The 21,552-nt window shown below is 47.1% G+C and overlaps 1 protein-coding gene across 1 annotated transcript in view; it reads left to right on the forward strand.

The window, feature by feature from the left end:
- The window catches only part of PDLIM4 (PDZ and LIM domain 4), a 617,535-nt gene extending 596,865 nt beyond the window's left edge, over positions 1-20,670 (forward strand). The window contains exons 6-7 of the mRNA XM_078653108.1: positions 324-444; positions 19,903-20,670. Coding sequence (XP_078509234.1) covers positions 324-444; positions 19,903-20,107 — 326 coding nt within the window. The 3' untranslated portion in view covers positions 20,108-20,670. The remainder of the gene's footprint in view (positions 1-323; positions 445-19,902) is intronic.
- Positions 20,671-21,552: the final 882 nt, after the last annotated feature.

A 21,552-nucleotide genomic window follows, 5' to 3' on the forward strand; every position in this document is an offset into this window, starting at 1 on the left:
TACGCTGATTTTTGTGTCGCAGTTCAGCACAGAAATAAAGCACGCGTGGTAATTTGGTGCCAAACTGCAATAAAATAGTTGCAAGCACTCTTACACTGGTGTTCCTACAGAGCGAGTAGGTATACCACAGGGAACACCATTTTTTTTTTTTTTTTACATGTGAAGTCAGCTTTAGTCACGCATTGGTGCTTGCATTCACATTTATTACATAAAGGCAGTTTTAAACAGGAGTACAAAGTATTGATTCTTGGCAATAAAGCTAACATAAAACCATTGTTATATGAATGATTCATTTGTTTTTCTTTTTTTTCCACTTTCGGCAGGTGAGAGACCCGAACGGTCAGCAAACACAAGAGGCTTAAAGTCCCCAGTGTCAAAACTTGGCAGTCCTTTGCCTGGTTTACAGCTGCTTCCTGAGTGCACTGGGTGTGGAAATGGAATTGTGTAAGTGAAGCTTGTCCCAACATTTAAAAACATTTTGGCTAGGTTCACGCTAAATAAATATTACACACATACATTACTGTGATCCAGGGAAGAGGGCTAAAACAATCAGAATTCTGTGGATTACCAAAAACGTATTTATCTATTTATCACATTACCACTGAGAATGAAATACCACTCGTATTCACTCTTGCATACTCCTTAAACTGTGCTTGTAGAAAGTGCACCAGATTTCTGTCGTTGACATAAATTACAGGCAGGTCGCGAGGGCAGTGCAGTGGGGCTGGCATTCTGTACAGTAATCCCCCCCTCCCCCTGTCCCCTCCCTGACACAATACTATCCCAAGGGCCTGATTTAAATTGTGGAATACAGTTTTTAGATTTCCAGGGCAATGGAGTAAAATACCCTGTCGCCTTGAAAGGGTGCCCGTCCTCCACATTTAGAGATGTCCACCAGCCCTATGGCCATCTCTAGTCTTTGGAAGGAACTGCTCTCATGGCCGATCCAGTCAAACCCGACCCTTGCCCGCCAAACATTTAGCAAGCTTGATGGGTGGGATTGTGTTTTAAAAAAGCAAAAACGAATGACCCTCACACCATAGGATTGGTCTCCTGTTGGGTGGGAGGTCATACTTTTTTTGACCCTGTCTCTCACCACCAAGTATTACCTGGTGATGACAAACAGCCCAAAAAATACATAGCGCATTCCACTCCAAATCGGGCAGATGGTAGCCCAACCACTCTCACACCTTAGGTCAGTTCCAGTGGGTATGCCAGCGATGGAGAAGGCTCCGTCGATGACATACTTAAGGTCTGCCTACATCAATTCTGGCAGGTGGGCCAAGGGTTTAGCGGAGAGGGTACTCTGTGGCAGTTGTGATGGGGTACCCTTTCTGACAAACTCTGTATCAGGCCCCAAATTCCAAGACCTAAAATGGAGGGCTTGAATTACTGGTCAATTTCACACATGCGGAATCCCATTTTCAGGCCATTTTATCACATCAATTCTTCCTGCTTTCAACAGAAGAGGAGACCCAGGGTGTGCATCAGCTTCAGCTGTACTCGTAGTTTCCTACCCTGGGAATACATCTCCTCCTAAATTTGAACTGACCCGACGTAAAAATCGAGCAAAGAGGTTTATAATGTTCACAGATTTCACCAAAAACTACAGTAATACAGTATATAAATAAGATGGGAGAAAACACCTGTCATTCATTGCACATAATAGTAGTTTAAAGTAGCCACTCGTTTTGATAGTTTAATATGTTTGAAAATGTCTTTCCATCATTACAAATGCCGGAGTTCATGAAGCTATATCTCCATTTCATAAATAAGAATCTAATTAAATAAAACCAGGGTGGGGAGTATCACGCGTCATATGTGGTATTTATATTAACATTGGGCAATATAATTTAAGTGAGTGGGGAGCCAGTGTGACCCAGCACAAGAATGTGCGACTTAACTAATTATCATTCATTTCACAGAGGTCAGACCAAGTACAATTTCTTGCGTTGTCTTTTGTGTGGACAATTCGATGTGGTGCACCAGCCAGCCTTGTGTGTGTACCAGTGACCTTATGGAGAGTCATCATGACCCACTAGGCAGTATATAGTGCACCATATCTGCCCAGCGGGTGACTAGAGAATGTGTTTGTGATGGTAAGACACCAATAGAGAAGCACTGGTGGCAGTGGAACCATTGAGATGCAGGAACACTGCTGTAAAAGGGGCGAAGCACAGAACCTCTGTGCTATTGAAGAGGTTGTGGCACAAGCAATGATCCGGCAGATTCCAGAGGAGACCACACATTTAATGTCTGCTTTCATAGACGACTCAGCGTGCATAAAACTGAAGTGCCCTGCTTAAACTGCCAGTGTACCTATATGTATGACATATTACTCTCACTGACATACACATCCTGCCCAATGTGCGAGTGGCTATATAACAGCTTTCTTCTGCCATACTAAAGTTGTGCGATGTATGCTTCTGAAACTCTGGTGCAACTCTGCGGCTCCCCTGGTGGGCTGTCTGGGGATCCTCTCCCTCCTGCCAAACAACCCTCAGGACTGAGAATAGAAGCCTCAGACCCCGGATCCCCTCCTGTAAGTGCTCCACTGGTGTAGACCTGGGCATGGGGAGCCCTGAATCCATTCTGATCGGAAACTGGCAGATCCATTTCCTGACACTCCAATACGGGAGTAGAGTTCACTGGGGATCCCCCCCCCTTGGCGATGGTGGTCCCTTGCTGCAGGATCTTCCATGGGTCCTGCTGAGCAAAACCTTAACCGGGGAGGTTAGCTACAACATGGTTGCTCATCTCGGACACTTGTGGCCCTAATTCGGGGACATCATGGGCAAGAACAAGCCGGCCCATGCCTCCCATACCATCACCCAGTACATCATGCCATGCCAGCCCACACAAAGGATCACATGACAAATGGGGGCTACGGACAATGGGGATTCTGCAGAGGGTGATGCTGAACCCTCTAGGGCAGGACTATTGACAGCTGTACAGGGATCTTGGAAAGCTCTGAAGGTCAAGATTGAAACTGTATCCATTTATTTATTTATTTATTGTGATTTTATATAGCGCAAACATTACCCAAAGGTGTCAGAGTGATTTACAAAAGAACCAGTTGCGTTACATAAGGACTTTGGATTACATGAGTTACACAAGAGATATCAACAGAAAAAAATTGCAAATGTACAAGTGGAGTGAAAGGAGAAAAATTACAAATGTACAAGTTGTAATGTCACTCAAGGAAGAGATACAAACAGATAAACTCTAAAATCACATAGGAATGGTAGTAAGTACAAAGTTCTACTACATATACTGGTGGTTAGAGTTATATATACAAGTGGAGTGAAAGGAGGGAAAAATTGCAAATGCAGCAGTTGTAAAGTCACTAAATGAAGAGATACAAACAGATAAACTCTAAAATCACATCGGAATGGTAGTGAGTACAAATGTCTACTACATATACTAGTGGTTAGAGAGATATATATATATATATATATATATATATATATATATATATATATATATATATATATATATATATATATATATATATATATATATATATATATACAAATTTACTCAAGATTACATTTTAACAGTAATAAGGCTTAGTCCAGTATGTAATTCTCCTACGTGCTGACCTCAGAAGGGTAACAGACACGGTCATGACCGCAGAATCTAACCTCACGGAACTGCAAGGGGAGGTAGCTGCCCTTAAGTGCCAAATGGCTCAGATGTCCACTGAGGCTGCGGAGATAGAGAAGTGGGTGGAAGATGCAGAGGGCCGCTCATGCTGTCACAACATCTACGTACTGGGATTGCCCGAGAAATTGAAAGGGGCATCAACTGAACAATTTCTGGAAGACTGGGTGCAGACTGAGCTAAAACCCCAGGGCCTGTCAGATCTGTTTGTGAAGCTCACAGAGCTCCGGTGCTTCCCCAATGGCCCGGGGCTCCCCCAAGGCCATTAATCACTAAAATTCCTAGTTATTGTGACATGGACTGAATTCTGTGAGCGACAAGTGAGCGGGTTGCCCCTCTTCGGCAACAGTATGATTGCCATTTATCCTGACTATACAGAGCTATTTCAAGAGCAACGCAAATCGTTTCTCAGTGTAAGCAAAAATTAAGCTCCCTCCTGATGCGATATATGCTCTTGTATCCAGCAAGGCTAAATGTCATCTTCTAAGATGGAGCCCACCTCTTTGATAGCTCAGAAGATGTATGGGACTGGTCTGAACTCAGGAACAATGCTGCAATGTCCCGCTCCGGAGATGGCCAGTGTGCATTCTGGGGGTCTCGCCCCTGAAGAAACCCCCACAGATATCAGGAAGTAGGTATAGACCCGAACACTTCCCATCTTGAGGCCCATAAGTGAGGATGGTACCATGAACTTGAACGCAGGGGTCAGACTGGAATTGGAGGGAGTTACCACAACACAGACGGATGGCCGTGGTTGTAGCCCGAGCCCTACAATGAACATTGTGCCTGACACCTTGTCCGCTCCAGAAGTGGAGAGTGGAAATGGCTGGAATTGGAGGGAGTTATCGCAACACAGACGGATGGCCGTGGTTGTAGCCCGAGCCCTACAATGAACATTGTGCCTGACACCTTGTCCGCTCCAGAAGTGGAGAGTGGAAATGGCTGGAATTGGAGGGAGTTATCGCAAGACAGACGGATGGCCGTGGTTGTAGCCCGAGCCTTACAATGAACATTGTGACTGACACCTTGTCCGCTCCAGAACTGAAGAGTGGAAATGGCTGACTGGGGGCGACTGCTGATGCTCTTGCGAGTAAGGCTGATTGAGTGCTTAATGGGAGACTGCTAGAAGGAAGTGACTCAAAGCCACACTCTGACGGGATGGTTGAATGTTATTACAGTGATTGTAAGTTGATGGCAAGTGTGGGATCATGCAATGCTTCGGCCATTGGGGCATATCCATAAATGGTAACGCGATTACTTGGGGGACGGGTATGCTCAGACGTGAGTCCCGGGCTCTCCATGCCATTGGAATCAAGCTATCCAGGCTGATGAGGGCAGAAAGCCCGAAACCGGTCCTTGGATGCTTGTTTCCAGTCCAGGGAGGACCTGGCTTGGCAGTTCGGGCTGGACTGTTCCCATGAGGTACAGGGTCAAGACTGATTTGCATATGGCTGGGTTCAAACTGTAATGCCATGGTGAGCAAAAAAATGATGGATTTAGGCCCAGATCTCTGTACTGGGGTGAATGTATGACATTGTTCTGCATTCTGTCCATCACCTGTTTTTGCATCTGAAACCATTAAGGCACAAGGCTGATCCGGCTGCATACAGACCCCTCATGATGATCAACTCAGATATGAAAGTTGTCTGTAAATTTCTTGCCACTCTGTTGACTGCACACATGCCACACTTGTGTATGAGGACCAGTGCAGTTTCACAGCAGGCCGTAACACTGAGATGAATCTGAGGTGTCTATCCCATATGCTTCAAGAAACCAAACACAGGACAGGGAAATGGTGCAGTTCGCCATTGACTTGGAGAAGGCCTTCGATACAAAAGACTGGGGCTACCTGCTCATGAGTTTCGAGCACCAGTTTCGTATATGGTTATGCCTGCTCTATACTGAGCCGAGAGCCCGGAAGCTTGGACATTGGGACGTGGCATAGCTGTCCTTTTCCGCCACTCCTGTTCGCACTGGCGATTTGGTTGCACTCTAAATTACAATACTAAAGCATATGTTACAGAGATACCCGTCACATAATTTCACTCTATGAGGACGACACGCAGCCATGCCAGTACTGCTGCAGTTAATAGAACACTTCAGAGAATCTTTCCGGGTTTGATTCTCATAGCCCTCCTTTGGGCGGGAAAACGTAGCAGAGTGGCCCTGTAATCGTTTACACGACTGTATGAATAAGGTGGGCTGCAGGTCCCTCGACTCCACCTATGCTGCATGTCACCTACAGCTTTCTGCCAGATGGCTAGACCCAGATGATAATTGGGAGAAACGCCTGCTTGCAGGCATGGTCCCGGACAGACGCCTATACAGAATCCTGGTGGAGGGTACGGGTGCCCACAAGATGCCCCACACATAGTTAGCGATACGTCTGCACTGTGGCAGCTCTTCGCCTAGTCAGTGCTGAAAAATGTCCCATTCCACAGAGAACTACTGATTTGGATAATAACACCCATACGACAAATGATGGTTGATATGTCCTTTCAAGTAATGCGCAAGGGCGGGTGTGAGCTTCTTTGAGACTTGTATCCCGGAGAGACATTCATATCCTTCAAAGAGTCCTGTCTTACATTTACTCTTGGACCCGGCCACTTCATACACCATGCTGGTTTAGCAGCCATGGCACAGGAAACCTTCCCCTCCAACCGCACCGCTCCTGCACCTACACAAACTCTAGGCATACTGTTAACCTTAGGTTCTGGCCATCACTTGAATATTCTCCTATATAAGGCAATGAGAACCGACACGGCGCGGGTACTTACGTGGTTGCGGATATCATGGCACGCAGATCTGAAGACATATCTAGAGAATGGGGATTGGGTCTGTGTTCATAGCCTTATCCACACGGTGTCATACAATGCCCGCTTCAATCTGATTCCCTATAATTTCCTGCACTAGATCTATCTCACCCTGAGACCTACATTGAGTGTCCTCCCCCAAATCGGACAGCTGTCCTCTATGTGGTAATGGTGGTGTGCAATGAGGTCCAGTGCTTTTGGACCCTGATGGTTGCCGACTTTAAAGAGGATGTTGCACCTACCCCTTGAACTGACCCCGCAGTGCTGCCTATTGGGCAGCGTCAAATGTCCAAGGGACAAGAAGGTGGCATATATATTCTTACAACTGCAACTGGTTTTGGACCGACGCAGGATAGCCTTCACTTGGATGGGTCAGAGATCACCAGACTTTGACCATTGGCACTAAGACATATTAGAATGGGCCTTAGCAGAGGAGACCCACATGAAGCTAAGTAGGAGAGTTGAGAAGATAAACAATGATCTCACAGTCTGGAGGGATCTCTGTGACATGCTACTAGACCCCATGTCTACTACGGCCTCCATGGACAGTGACAGCGTTGACGATAAGGGTGAGGGAGACACACACACAGTGGGGGAAGGGGAAACTGCATAGTGGTCTAGCACATTGTGACATGTCTGAATGTGAGGGGTGTGTGCACTCTGGTTGGGTTCTATAGAATCAGATATTTGAAAGAGACCATTTGTTATGGATTACCCCCAGGTGTCAGACTGGATCCGGAGATTTTTTTTCGTAGCAGTACACCTGCACGTCGGTAGGTGGCGCCCGTCGACTCAGCGTTCCTCGTGGGCGACATGATCGCCGTATGACATTGCGGAATCTACTTAGACGCCACCCCTGCGCACCAGACAGCGCAGATCCAGAGAGAACGGTACCTTTAATAATTTTCTTTACTGTCTTCTTTTGACTTTTGTCGACTTCTTTTTTGAGTCGTTTGACTCCAGGTGCACAGGGATGTTACCTCAACGGACCGGCTTCAAGCCTTGTGGTTCCTGCCACGAGCTAATGTCAGTGACGCACCCACATCTAGTGTGCCTCTGGTGTGTGGAGCCCGACCACGACCCAAAGTCGTGCTCCGACTGTTGGGCCATGGCCCAAAAGTTTCTGGATGCCCGGTAGTTGGCTCTGTGCTGCTCGAGGTCCCGGTCGAGAGGGAGGTTGTGGGACCGGTCTCGGAGTCATCACCCCCACTCCTTGCCGAAGTCTTCGTCTTCAGGTAAGTCGAAGCACAAAAAGAAGGCGAGGAAGCACCGTCGCTCTTCATGTTCTACCCGTCCATCGGGCAATGCAGGATGCGGAAGGTAGTCATCCGGCTCTGCCCACAGAGCCTGTTGGGTCGGCCCTAAGCCTCCCTCCCTTCTCGGGAGCCTGAGCGACCCCTGCCAAACTTTGTAGCTTTTACGAAGTCCCCCACTCCATCTTTGAGTAGCCCGAGTCTGCCGGTGCGCCTTCGGGCCCGGCGGACTCGGCTGGGGTTCTAGGCCTTCAATGCCGGCGGCTGCGACCCTGGCGCCGCATGGCCTCCAGGTATCCAGGCCTGGATCCAAATTGGTGCCGGTTGACCTTACAACACCTCCTCCAGTGTCAAATCCATTAGTTGACCCCCCCGTCCCTTCCGATGCCAGGTCTGTCCCCAACCAACGTCAACCCTGGCCTCTCCCTTGACATGGACACGGAGCCGAACAGACGCCGGTACCGGCGCAGACTTATACTTTTGTACCCTTGTCCTACCCTGGTGTTCCTTATCGCCCTGAGTGGCAAACAGAGAGTTTGAGAAAGACTAGTAGGGGTCTGTGGACCCTCAGTCAGACCTGTTGGAAGAACCGGACTGGAGAGAAGAGTTGGGTGAGGCCAATTATCTGGACACTTCTCCAGACCTTGGCATGCTCTCTCCCCCTACAGTGGCTACGGAGGAGTGTGCATCATACGCAGTGGTGTTGCATAGGGTGGCTGAGGCCTTGAACCTTGAGCTTCCTATGGTAGCGGTCAGGCCTAACCTTGTGACCCAGGTGATTCAACCAGTATCAGCCTCTTCGGAGCCCTGCTGACGTTCAATGAGGCCCTCACTGACATCCTGCTTGGCACTTGGTCCAAGCCCAGCGAAGGGGCCCCTGCGGATAGGATGATTGCTCAACGCCACAGCCCGGTCAACCCCATTTTCCTCTCCCAACACCCTACCCCGAGGGCTTGGTGGTCCAAGCCTCTGGTTCCAAGGGCGCATTCCCTACCGCTCCACCTGATAGGAAATCCAAGAAGCTGGATCACCTTCGGAAGAAGATGTTTTCTTCCGCCAGCTTAGGACTGCGGTAGGTGAACACTGCATGTCGCTTGGGCCGTTACACCCACTCTGTGTGGGACACGGTTGTGCAGGTGCTGCCACAGTGCCGGTAGATGGCCCGGGCCGTGCGCACCCGTGCGGTTGCTGAAGGTAGTGATGCAGCGAAGTTCACCACACGATGTGGACTGGACATGCCGACTTGCTAGGCAGAACAATTTCAACGTCTGTATCCCTGAGACACTACACCTGGCTGAGGTCCACTGGCTTTTCGGGCAATGTCCAATGGACTCCTTTGGACATGCCCTTTGATGGCCATTGCTTGTTTGGCGACAAAGAGGACAACGCGCTCGAGCGCTTTAAGGACTCTAGGGCCACGGGCAGATACTTGGGCCTCGCTACAACCTCTCGCCCCATGCAGTCTGATTTTCGCCCCTTTCCTGGCTACAGAAGGGGTGCCGCATGACGTTCCGCCCAGAGCCACAGGCCTGCACAAACTGTTCAGACTCTGCGCGACCGGGGACATGGGACACAGAGTTGTGGGTCAGGGGAACAGCAGGCAGACCAGTTCACCAGTGCCCCCTCTGCAGCAGCCTCCTAACCTTCCTAGTCCGAACCTCCAGGGCAACCAGTTGCCAATGGGCGGCAGGATTCGCCATCCCCCACTGGCAGAACATCACGTCAGACAGGTGGATTTTGCAGATTGTCCGAAGGATATACTCCCTCCCCTTCGAGACTACCTCTCCATCCATGCCACCTACATTCTATCGCATGTCGGAGGATCACTTGGCCTTTCTCCGCCAAGAAGTAATCGCTCTCTTGGCCAATCGAGCTATCGAGCGCGTCCCTGTGTCAGAAGTAGGTCGTGGTTGCTACTCCCACTACTTTCTGGTGACCAAGAAGGTCAAAGGCCTGCGTCCTATCTTAGCTTTGGGTCGTCAACTGCTTCCTCCGGAAGGAGAAGTTAAAGGTGTTGACAACGGCTCAGGTTCTGTCTTTTCTCGACCCTGGAGACTGGATGGTAGCGTTGGACTTGCAGGATGCCTATTTTCACATCCATGTCCTGCCAGCCCACAAGTGTTACCTACGTTTCACGGTAGGTCATGAGCATTTTCAGTTTATCATGCTCCCCTTTGGCCTTACCAGTGCCCCTTGGGTGTTCATGAAAGTGATGGCATGGTGGCAGCTAATCTGCGCAGACCAGGGGTTCCAGTCTTCCCCAATCTTGACGACTGGCTGTTGAAGGCGGGCTCGCCCGAGGCTGTCATCTCCCACCTCCAGACTATGGCGGAACTCCTACATTCATTGGGGTTCACTCTCAACATGCCAAAGTCACATCTGATTTCCTCTCAGAAGCTCCTTTTCATCGGAGCGGTTCTGGATATGAGGCAGTTTCAGGCTTATCCTCCCGAACAACGAGTCTGGGATATTTGGGCTATGATTCTGATCTTTCAGCCTCTATCCCGGGTCAGAATAACCCTGAGGCTACTGGGCCTCATGTCCTCCTGCATGCTGTTGGTGGATCATGCCAGGTCGCATATGCGGGCTCTGCAGTGGGGCCTGAAGTTCCAGTGGGCACAACATCAGGGAAATCTTTCCGATTGCGTCCAGATCTCAGAGGGCACCTGCACACCAATTGCAGTGGTGGCTAACGAACCAGGATTGGGTCAACAGCAGATCCCTCTCCCTTCCCCAACCAGAGTTCATTCACAGTGGTGACAGATGGGTCACTCCTGGGATGGGGCGGTCACATGGGAGAGGCAGAGATCAGAAGTCTCTTGTCTCCGGCACAGTCTGTGCTCCAAATCAACCTTCTGGAGCTCTGGGCGATTCGTTTTGCACTGAAAGCATTCCTTCCTTCTGTCAAAAGAAGAGTAGTGCAGATGTTCATGGAAAACACCGCTGCCATGTGGTACTGCAACAAACAGGGCTGGTGGGGTCGTGGCCTGTATGTCAAAAGGATGTCTGCCTTTGGACATGGCTGGAACATCAGGGCATATCCCTGGTGATTCAACACCTGGCAGGCTCCCTGAACGCCAGGGCGGATGAACTCAGCCGCAGGTGCATGATGGATCACGAATGGCCTCTTCACTCGAAGGTGGTGCAAGGTCTCTTTCAGCAGTGGGGAGAGCCTTGGTTGGATCTATTCGCCACTGAAGAGGATGCATAATGTCAGCAGTTCTGCTTGCTGGAATTTCCAAGGCCGTACTTGCTCAGTGACACTTTTTGTTGTGAGCGGAGTTGCTGTCTTCTATACACCTATACCACTTCTGCCTAGAGTGCTGAAGAAGATTAGGCGTGACCAGACCCAAGTCATCCTTGTGGCTGCAGATTGGGCATGGACAGTCTGGTATCTCAAGCTCTTGCACATGGCCATCGATCCTTCGATCAGCCTGCCTCTTCTGGAGGATCTTCTGTTGCAGCAACAGGGGCCAGTCCTCCACCCTAACCTGTCCAGCCTCCACCTCCTTGCCTGGATATTGAGCGGTGACAGTTGGCAACTTTTTTTACCTTCCTCCCGAAGTCAATAATGTAATCTTGGCAGCCAGGCATCTCTCCACTAAAATGTTATACACCTGTAGATGGAACCAATTTGTGGTATGATGCACAGCAAAGGGTGTGGATCCCCTCTCTGTCCCTCTTTCAGCGGTTCCCCTCTTCGTTCTTTCTTTGGCCTAGCAGGGCTCTGCTCTGGCCACTCTTAAAGCCTATCTTTTGGACATTTTGGCCTTTCTTCAGCTCCCTGATCAGTCTTCTCTTTTCAAGTCCCCTATTGTAAATAGTTTTCTTAAGGACATTACGCATTTGTTTTCTCCTATTCCTTTTGTAATGCCCCAGTGGAACTTGAACCTGGTTCTGCCCTACCTTATGTGCACTCCATTCGAGCCGCTACAGAATTGTCCTCTCAGACTCTTGACCTTAAATACTGTTTTTCTGGTTGCCTGCACCTCTGCTCGCAGGGTGAGTGAGCTTCAGGCTCTTTCTTCGTAGCCTCCTTTCCTCGCTGTTCATCCGGACAAGGTTGTCCTCCGAACTTGACCCTCTTTTCTTCCAAAAGTGGTTAACTCTTTCCTCATAGGACAGACCATCACTTTGCCCACCTTCTTCCCACCCCTGCATCCTTCGAAAGAGGAGGAGAGGCTCCATCGTCTGGATCCAAAACATGCTCTCTCATTTTACCTGGATCGCACAAAACAATTCCGGATGGATGGTCAGCTTTTTGTTGGCGATGTGAGTGCCAAGAAAGGTCGGGCCGTGTAAAAGCGAACCATCTCTCTCTCGGTCGTTCTTCGAATTAAAGTTTGTTATTCCTTAGCGAAAAAGTAACCTCGAGTAGGGCTGTGCGCCCATTCCACCAGGGCGACGGCAGCCACTACTGCTTTGGGACGTGAAGTCCCCCTTCATGACATCTGCCAGGCAACTATGTGGGCTTCCTTGCACAAGTTCACTAAGCTTTCTACAAGGAGAGGGTGGTCCACAGGAAAATCCAAGTCCATATCAGTTTTCACACAGTTTCTATATTGGTAACACACTCAAAAAAACTCTGGACCTCTTGAGTTTTTGAACAATGAAGTTTTGAGGGGGGTAATGAGTGTGTTAAGTATCCATTATAAGTGTCCTTAGGCTCAATCCTTGTTTGTATAATCAGAGTCAGAAATCCTTATTTAGTAGAAAAGTTGATCTTTAATTGTTTTGATAAGAACATGCACAGCCGACACGTGTTTCGCCCCTATGGCGATTTGCGCCAGGGCTTTTTCAAGGCTAATTACAATATTTTTTGTTCTTTACAATTCTTCATCTTATGTGCAAAGTTTTCCAAACTAGAATCCAGTTTTTCAATTTGTGAGGGTAGAATCCCTGGAGAACTGCGTCGGCAGTCTACTCGGTCGTCCTTCCGCTATCGCGATTCCTTAGTGAAAAAGTAACCTCGAGTAGGGCTGCGCGCCCATTCCACCAGGGCGACGGCAGCCACTACTGCTTTGGGACGTGAAGTCCCCCTTCATGACATCTGCCAGGCAACTATGTGGGCTTCCTTGCACAAGTTCACTAAGCACTACTGTCTGGATAGCCAAGTCTGAAGAGATGGCTTATTTGGCCGTTCAGTTCTCCAGGACTTTCTCGTGTGAACTTTGTTTGCAGACCCACCTCCGGGGTTAGTATTGCTGGGGTATCTATTCTAAGGTAAGGAATCCAGAACTATGTCTCTTTCAGATAAACAAGTTACTTACCTTTGGTAACGATATATCTGTAAGAGACATATATTAGTTATGGATTACTTACCGCCCCACCCATCCTTCCCTTTCTGCAAACTGACTTCTAGGGTAAGGGACTCCCTTTTAGGTCCCTAGTTTTATGCACCATTGGTCAGTGTCTTGCATGGCTCTGCGCTTCGGGTGTGGAATGTTGTGTAAAGAACTGACGTTAGCGCACACGGGTGGTGTCTATGTAGAGACCGCGATGTCATCCTGGCGATCACAATGCCGAGGACAAACGCGGAGTCGACCGAAGCCACCTACTGATGCGCAGGGGTACTGCTACGATAACAATTTCTCCAGATCCAGTCTGACGCCTGGGCGTAATTCTAAGGTAAGGAATCCATAACTAATATATGTCTCTTGTAGATATATCATTACCGAAACTAAGTAACTTATTTGTGGGATAATCTGCTATTAATGTGTCTGCCTGAAATTTGCCTGATGTACTCTGTCTTGTGTTCCGATATCTGCTGTTCACTTGTTTCTTAAAATACTGAAAAATAAAGGTCTAAAGAAAAAAATTTGTGCAAGAAAGTCACCTTAAGACAGATTAAATATTAGTAAACACACAAAGTTCATTCATTCATAAATATACAACACAATATTTTGGCTACCATATCTTTGTACCACAATAATGAGTTTTGAAGTCGATATTCCGGCATACATCTCACTGGAATCCTCTTTTATATGCTAGAGCTGGAAACCATAAAGCTTCCGAGAAGAATATGAAGATGCTGTAGTTTTGTCAAAACCTAGAAGTTGTTACTCGTTGTTAGTTTGCTTATAAATGTTAATATGAATGTTCTAATATAACATATTTGAATATGAGCAAATCTAGAGCTCAAGAGAACACTAAATAACACTGACACTAGCTGGTGTTATTACTCAGCAGACACTACACAGTTCAAGAATGAAATAGTTATGGCAGCGTGTCCAGATATTTTCAAAAACAAAAACCTGGACCAGCTAATGACACAGTAGGCTTGCAGTTTAAAGCAACCGTTGACACCCAAAACATTTGGCACTTAATTTACTTCTACATAAGTGCTTCTGACTAATTGTGTACAGGTATACATGAAGGTGCCTCCCACTTCAAAATCTAGAACATGTGGGACATTCGTAGAAAATCAGGGGCATATTACCAAGCAATAGCGATAATTATCGCTATTGCTTGGTTAGAGACAAAAATTTACCGCTGAGCTGCGGCGATTTTTATCGCAGATACCTTATCGCAGATGCGATAAAAATCGGCCGCAATGCATGAATATCGCTGAAAAGTCCGCGATATTCATGCATTACCGAGCTAATGCTCTTAGCCATGTTATCCACCTAACATTGGATAACATGGCTAAGAACTGCTATGGGGCAGGTGTTAGCTTTTGGAGATATTCGCGCTTAGCGCGAATATCTCCAAAAGTTGGTAATAGGAGATAGCGATGTTAGCGACTGTTTCCAGTCGCTAACATCTTGGCACGCCCACTTTGCATGTCATTAGTGATAAATATCACTGACATGCAAAGTGGGGCCCAAGATGGTCGCTATCTCCTACTAGCTGTCGCTAACTGGTGTTAGCGACAGCTAGGTAATAGGGAGATAATTTTATCTCCGCTTTCTTGGCTTTTAAAGCCAAAAAAGCGGAGATAAACCCCCTTGATAATATGCCCCTCAGTACTGGAGCAAGCCTACCAATAAACACAGTGGCACTCTCCCAGGGAAGAGATATCACACAGTGAGCACAAGGTGAGCCTTGTGGGTATTTCTGCGGAGTCTAGGGCTGGCAGGCTTCTTCTGCACTGCTGGGCACAAAGACCCACCCACAAAGGTTCCTCCACAGTTGCTCAGGCAGTGACAGCATCAGAGCTCCAACTCCTAGGTCCCACCCACTCCTAGGCACCGCCTCCTCTCTCACGCGAGTGGTCCTTCCTGCTCACGGAAGGACAGTGGTTTACGAGCATATGGCCAAGTGCGCACTGACGGAGAGCATAGTATGCATGCACTGCAAACGGAAATTAACTCTACCGACTCCCCCCTTTTCGTGTTTATTTTCTCCTTAATTTACAACAGATCGTTTCTTCTGCAGTGTGTAATCTCTACACGTGGATTCACTCATTCATTTTCAATTGGAGCTAATTTTATCTGCTATGTGTCTATAAAACTACAGGTTATGTTTGTTTAATCTCTGCTTCTACTGGCGCCTGACAAAGTGCTCAGGATGTTGAATGCTGTTAAAAACCGTGCGCCATGCTGAGTTTTGAACCCTGCACACGGGATCATGCAGATGTTGCAAAGCTGAATCATTAGCGCAGTCGCCCTTTCCCCATAAGGTTTAATACAGGAATGTTATGAAAAGCATTTAAAAGATGGAAAAGAGCATGGAGTGGAAACAATAAACCTCTGCTCTAGAGGCGGCCGAAATATTTGAATCTAGGCACACTATGAATTTTGATTTCAGATCGCATTTCTCATAAATGTGTATTTGTGGCATTCTGTTTTTTGTCAACGCACTCAGCAATCTAATAAAGTACTTTTTTTATGAGGACAAGGCAGGCTGAAGGGGCTTGTCATCAGCACCATTAGGACATTAATTGGACTATAATGTTGAGCCATGTGCAACAGATGGAACTGCGATCTGTTTCAACCATGGTCAAGGTACCAGATAGGTAGATTCGACTTGGAAACTGAAATCTTAAGTTATGTGTTAAAGCTTTTGCTTGTCCAAAACTTCAAAAGTGCTCCCAGAAGAATAGAAGCACTTATCTAAAAAAAGAATGAGTACCATATCCATGTGTGTATGGTATGTATGCAGATGTGCAGAGTGTAATATGAGATTTATTACCACTGATGAGTGTGGGAAGGAGCCACCCATGACTCCCGAGAGGCGAATCGGCGAGTGGGTCATGATGAGCATAAAATACTCTGAGCACCTGCCTATTTTATGCCAGGGCATTTTTAAATATGTTTGTTAACAAACACACATCCAGCTGGGAGCAGACTCAGTAGGTTCTTCTAAGTGGCGGGCTTTCTGAAGAATGTGTGACTACGAAGGTCACACCCCTCCTTTTGACCGAAGTGTTTGGTATCCCCTAAAGGTTAGGGTGATTGACGTATTGCGCTTAAGAAGTATTCCAGGTAGGAGTCACTTGGGCACACCTTAGGTGTACCCCCCACATTAGCATTTAGGGATACAAGGGACACATGATAACGACTCGATAGGGATCTGATAGCCCTGACGAAGGCTCTTTGAGAGGGCAGAAACATGTTGGCTTATGACAAGATGGATCAGAGACATTATTCTCTGTGGGATCCATCAACGTGTTTGTTTTTAACGTACCTCAGGTCCTCACTAATAAAGGTGACAACCGAGGCATATGAAGGTATTTTCAATTGAACTGGATCCCATCTTTTGTCCTGTAAGTTTTATGCAATAACTCCCTCCTTTCGCCAAGTCTTCGCGAGGGTTGAGTCTGCCCATGTAGTACCATCTTACCAGAGTGGGGAGAGGACACAATATTGTGTGTGAGGCATCCTCTTCCATTTAGGATGGTCTTCTAGACCTCCTTGTAATATATATGACTTAAAGCATTTAGATCTTGACATCTTACCACAGGATCCTGACCGCTTTGGTAAAGGCAACCTACTTCTTTTGTGATTGTTGTAACAAACGATATTTAACCAAAATGAGGATGGAATGCATTACATTTGTGCACACCATAATCAAATATCCTAGTGACAATTAGGAGATTCGTTTCCCTGTGTAAAGTTATTTTTACATGTTTCCTTGTGTAAAATAATTTTTACATGCAATCTTTGAGGCTGTAAACAATAGTTGGCGTGTCTGTTTTTTGTGCTTTGGTAATAAACTCAAATTTGGCCTATGTACTATAGTAATACACATGTGAATGTGTGTTTATTAGTACAGTTGCTATGAATAACATGTATATTTATATATGTACAATGCATGACATCCAACATAAGAGAAGTAGAAAGGAGATATTCATGGCAACTTGTTTATTTCGGCCATGCACAGCAGAGGGTAAACAACGCTGCCTTTTACCAATCCACCCGTAGGCAGCCAACAACCCTGTAGGCAGTCAACCCCACGCAGCACACAGCCTTTCATTGTGTGCGGCGTGGGGTTGGCCCTATGGCCTGGCTTGCAGCCAAACCCTGAGACCAACTCCCCACAGGCAGCCATCCGGAGGTGACAAACCCCATGCAGCGCATCGCCTTTCGTTGTGTGTGGTATGGGATTGGCCGCATGGCCTGGCTTGCAACCAGGCCCTGCCTCAATCTCCCCGCAAGCAGCTACCTTGAGGTGGTTAACCCCAGTGAATAAACATGTAACGAGTGTATGCTTTTATGCTTTTATTGCACAAAATGTAGTGGCATAAAACTTCATATTTCTCTGGGATTCTCATATCTGAGAATTTGCTGGCTGAACACCTCACATGTGATGGACGATTGCTGAGCCATTCTTATCTGAGGAGTCCTGGTACAAATCATCATGTGGGCTTTAACAAGATTCTTTCATCGAGGAAACCTGATCTAGACCCCTCACATCAAACGCTCAGACCGTGCTCAGATTCAGACTACTCTCATATAAGGTCTCTTACTTAGAGTATTTGCAAGGGCCTTAATTGATACATTCACAGCTGAGAGGCCTTGGCTGACACTCTCAAAGCTACAGGGTTCTGGCACAAAGGGGCTGTGGTCATATTTTCTCACATGTGAGGGTCTTGCTTAACCCCTTCGACGATCATGACGAGCTCAGCTCGTTATGAGGCACAGTGGAGCTGTGCTCATGATGAGCTGAGCTCATCATAACAGCAGCGAAACGCCCATGCGGGGCTAATTCCCCTCCTGTGCTGGCGTTCTACAGAGTGGACGGAGTCGTGACGAGCTCAGCTCATCATGATCACAGCTCCACTGTGCAGCATGACGAGCTTAGCTCGTCACGAGCACCGCGCAGCCACACGCGGCCCTCCTCCTCCCCGCACTGCGGGGGAATTAGCCCCGCGTGGAAGGAGTTAATTAGATGCTTAGGCAGTGAGCGGTCCTCGGATGCGACAGGTTTTGTTCAGGTTCCTCGCTTGTGAGGGACCCTATTAGTTTGCTTCAGGTATGTGGCTTTCGATCAGCATTGTTGAAATCTGAGAGGTAGAGTTACAAGCCCCTTGCGCTACTGGTGCATCCCTTTTTGTGACACACCGGCGGCGCATTTTAGTGCCATTTATTTGCAAGGACTGGAAAAGCCACCCTGCTTGACTTTACCTGTTCTTGTAAAAATGGCACCTTTGCACGCAGCACTTTGCGTGAAAGGGGTGTTCCACGCAACACCCATAGAACCAGACACATTTCCAGATTTACGAGAAATCGCAAATCTAGAAATGCGTCTGAATGCTATGCTTCCCCAGGGGAGGTGTAGAGAGGCGCAGCAAGGGGAAATGTATTAATTTCTCCTCATTTATTTCCTCTTTCTATTTGCGCTGCATTCTGCAGCACCCACAGTAAGAGGAAATCACCTCTGGTGATTGTTTATGTACAGGAAGGTATCCCTTCCTGCACGTAAACAATCAGTAAAACAATGACGTTTTGCAAGTTCTATGTGTGCTAATGCAACACACATAGAAGTTGAAAACGGCATTTCTGATTGTTTATCTGCAGGAAGAGAACCCTTCCTGCACATAAACAATCACCCCATGACGCAGGCACCCTTGCACCATGGTGCAAGGGTGCCTGTGCCGGCACATGGCAGCACTTGAGCGCCAGAGCAGGGGGAAGCACAGAGATGTGACAATGTTGTACATTTGTTGCATCCCTGGCTTGCGGCACACACTGAGTCTCTTTAATTGCAAATCTGACCCTGAATGTCTAGGATGTAATTGTCCACTTGACCATTATAGTGATTACATTCATAAACCGATTTGTGTGGTAAATAAAGAGAAGCCACAAAAATAAATAGCAATTGTACAAAAGTATGTCTATGCTTATGTCTTTTATAAGGATTTCATCAGACCATTTCCTGGAAAGTCAAAAAATGACTTAGTAAATTGATAATTATCTTAATGACAACATTAGCAAATAAAACAAGAATTCCAAGAGTCATCATTGATTCCTCTATCACAAGCTGTAACACTTTTAGATGAATTCTACCAGAAGCAGATCAAAAACAAACCTTTTTGATCATTATTTCAACATATCTGCCTTCAAAACTATTAAAAGCTGTGCCTTAGTTGCAAGCTTAAAGATACAATCTGTCTATTTTCAGCCTAGATGAATTTTAGAAATGGTGGTAGTGGTTACTAGCTTTGCTGAATGTAATTGAAAATCCTCATGGGCTACTTCTCTCGAGAAAGATGTCCGCCTGCAACTGCTAACATTGCACTGCTTACTTGGATATGTATGTCTGTGACTTTGTTGTCCACGCAGATTCTAACCAGTGGCGTAACAAAGGCCCCCGCGGTGCGGGTGGGTCCCCGAACTTCAGGGAGCCCCCTCAGCACAGTACCCTAGCATGACTGAGTCCGGAGGGGGTCCCTTCCATGTGGTTTGCAGGGGGGGGGCTCTAGTTTCATTACGCTAGTGATACTAACCAGGCGGGCAACTAGAGCCAAATTTCAGGGGGGGGGCTGAATTTTTTTTCAAGGGGGGTGGCTAATTCTTCCACCATAGACAGAGCGGCTGTAAGAAGGGGTCAACACACAACAAAAGCCTCATTTGCAAGTAAATGGTCTGCAATGAGATGCTCGCCAGCCCGCGAAGCTGTCTCTGCCCGGGCTGACACACGACGGGGGGGGGGGGGGGGCTGAAGCCCCGTGAGCCCAATGGGTGTTGCTTGCCTGATACTAACGCCTCTTTCTGGTCTTTTCTCTCCAGGGGCACAATCGTCAAGGCGCGGGATAAGCTGTACCATCCAGAGTGCTTCATGTGCTATGACTGTGGCTTGAACCTAAAGCAAAGGGGCTACTTCTTCATCGAGGAGCAGCTGTTCTGTGAAACTCACGCCAAGGAGAGGGTGAAGCCCCCGGAAGGCTACGACGTGGTAGCCGTTTACCCCAACTCTAAAGTTGAACTTGTCTGACTGCGTTCTTTGACTCCAAGGAGGCAAAAGGCCTCTGAGCATGCGTTATCTTCTTTCCAGAGAATTGACGTCATCACCAGATGACTGTATTTTAGAAGATTGATGGTTCAAATACACTGCAGATCTAAAGCGTATATAACATTGGAAGTGTTCGAACGCTGTTGCCTTTTTAACAAGAACGTTGTTTATGATAATTGAGGTCTTTAATGTATATGTTTGTGTGCGTTTTATTTCAGTTTTCTGCTCTGGCATCTATAGAGGTCTGTGTAAATAACAAGAAGCGTTTTCTAATGCAGCAGCAATAAAACTGGTATATATTTTTTGTAGTTCCGTTACAGATACATGAATGCTATTAAAGAAAAAAACAGCACATATTTGCAAATGAGGCACTTTAAGAGAAGAAACGCAGATTTATAACTGTTTTTAAAAAAAAAAGCATATTTCCCTTTGGCCTCACTAATGCAGAAATGCAATAAACTAACCGCTTTGCCTTGTGACTTTTCCAAATGATAAAATCTGTTTCCACCTGGTCCCCATCATAAAGATGAGTTCCAGAAACACAACACTGGAGTTAGTTTTTTTTTGTGTGCTGAATCTGTGAAGACCACAAAGTAAAGTAAAGTCCACATTTGTAAAGCGCACAATCACCCGTAAGGGTCTCTAGGCGCTGGGGGGCCGTCGGGAAGATTAAGCGAGCTATTGCCCAGAGTCACATGGTGCTGGGCTAACCTGCCGCCGGAGCCGGGGATCGAACCGTGGTCCCCAGATTCCAGCGTCAGTCGCCCTGGCCGCGGCGCCACACCTCTTCCACGAAATCTGATTAAAATAAGTTTAGCAGAAGCAATTGTGAACCCAGAACGATACTTAGCCCTGACCTTTGGCTCATGACCTCTGTCCAGAAGTATTTTCCTTACACTCAAGATTTAGCACAGTGATATACTTCTGCTTCTATTTATACTAGGGTAAGACCAAGTTGGGCTGTGCTTATGACGGAACCGTTCCGTCATGGCCCGCCCACTCAATAGAACGTTCAGCACAGCGCGAAAATTCGCGCCGCGCTGAAGGTGCTAAATTCCATACATGTCAACATTTTAGAAGTGAGAGATTTAAAAAATAATAATCGGGAGAATGTTTTTTTCCGTTGGCTTCTATTGTGGCCCGAATCTGGTCTACTGTCATATATGGGTCTTGCAAGTAAGTGTGCTGCTGCAGGATTGGATATTAGAAATGTAAAGGCATGTTTTTTATTACCTGTCAGTGTTAGAAACGGGGGTCTCTCATTGGCACTAGTATGTACCTTAGTCCGAGTAGGGACCCTCGTATCTAGTCAAGGGAAGGGAGTTACGCCCTTAGACAACCCCTGCTTACCCCATTGGTAGCCTGGCACGAGCAGACAGGCTTCTCTCAGAGGCAGTGTGTAAAGAATTTGTGCACACATACAGTAA

This window comes from Lissotriton helveticus, chromosome 7 (assembly GCF_964261635.1).
Source record: "Lissotriton helveticus chromosome 7, aLisHel1.1, whole genome shotgun sequence".
In the NCBI taxonomy this organism is placed as follows: Eukaryota; Metazoa; Chordata; class Amphibia; order Caudata; family Salamandridae; genus Lissotriton; species Lissotriton helveticus.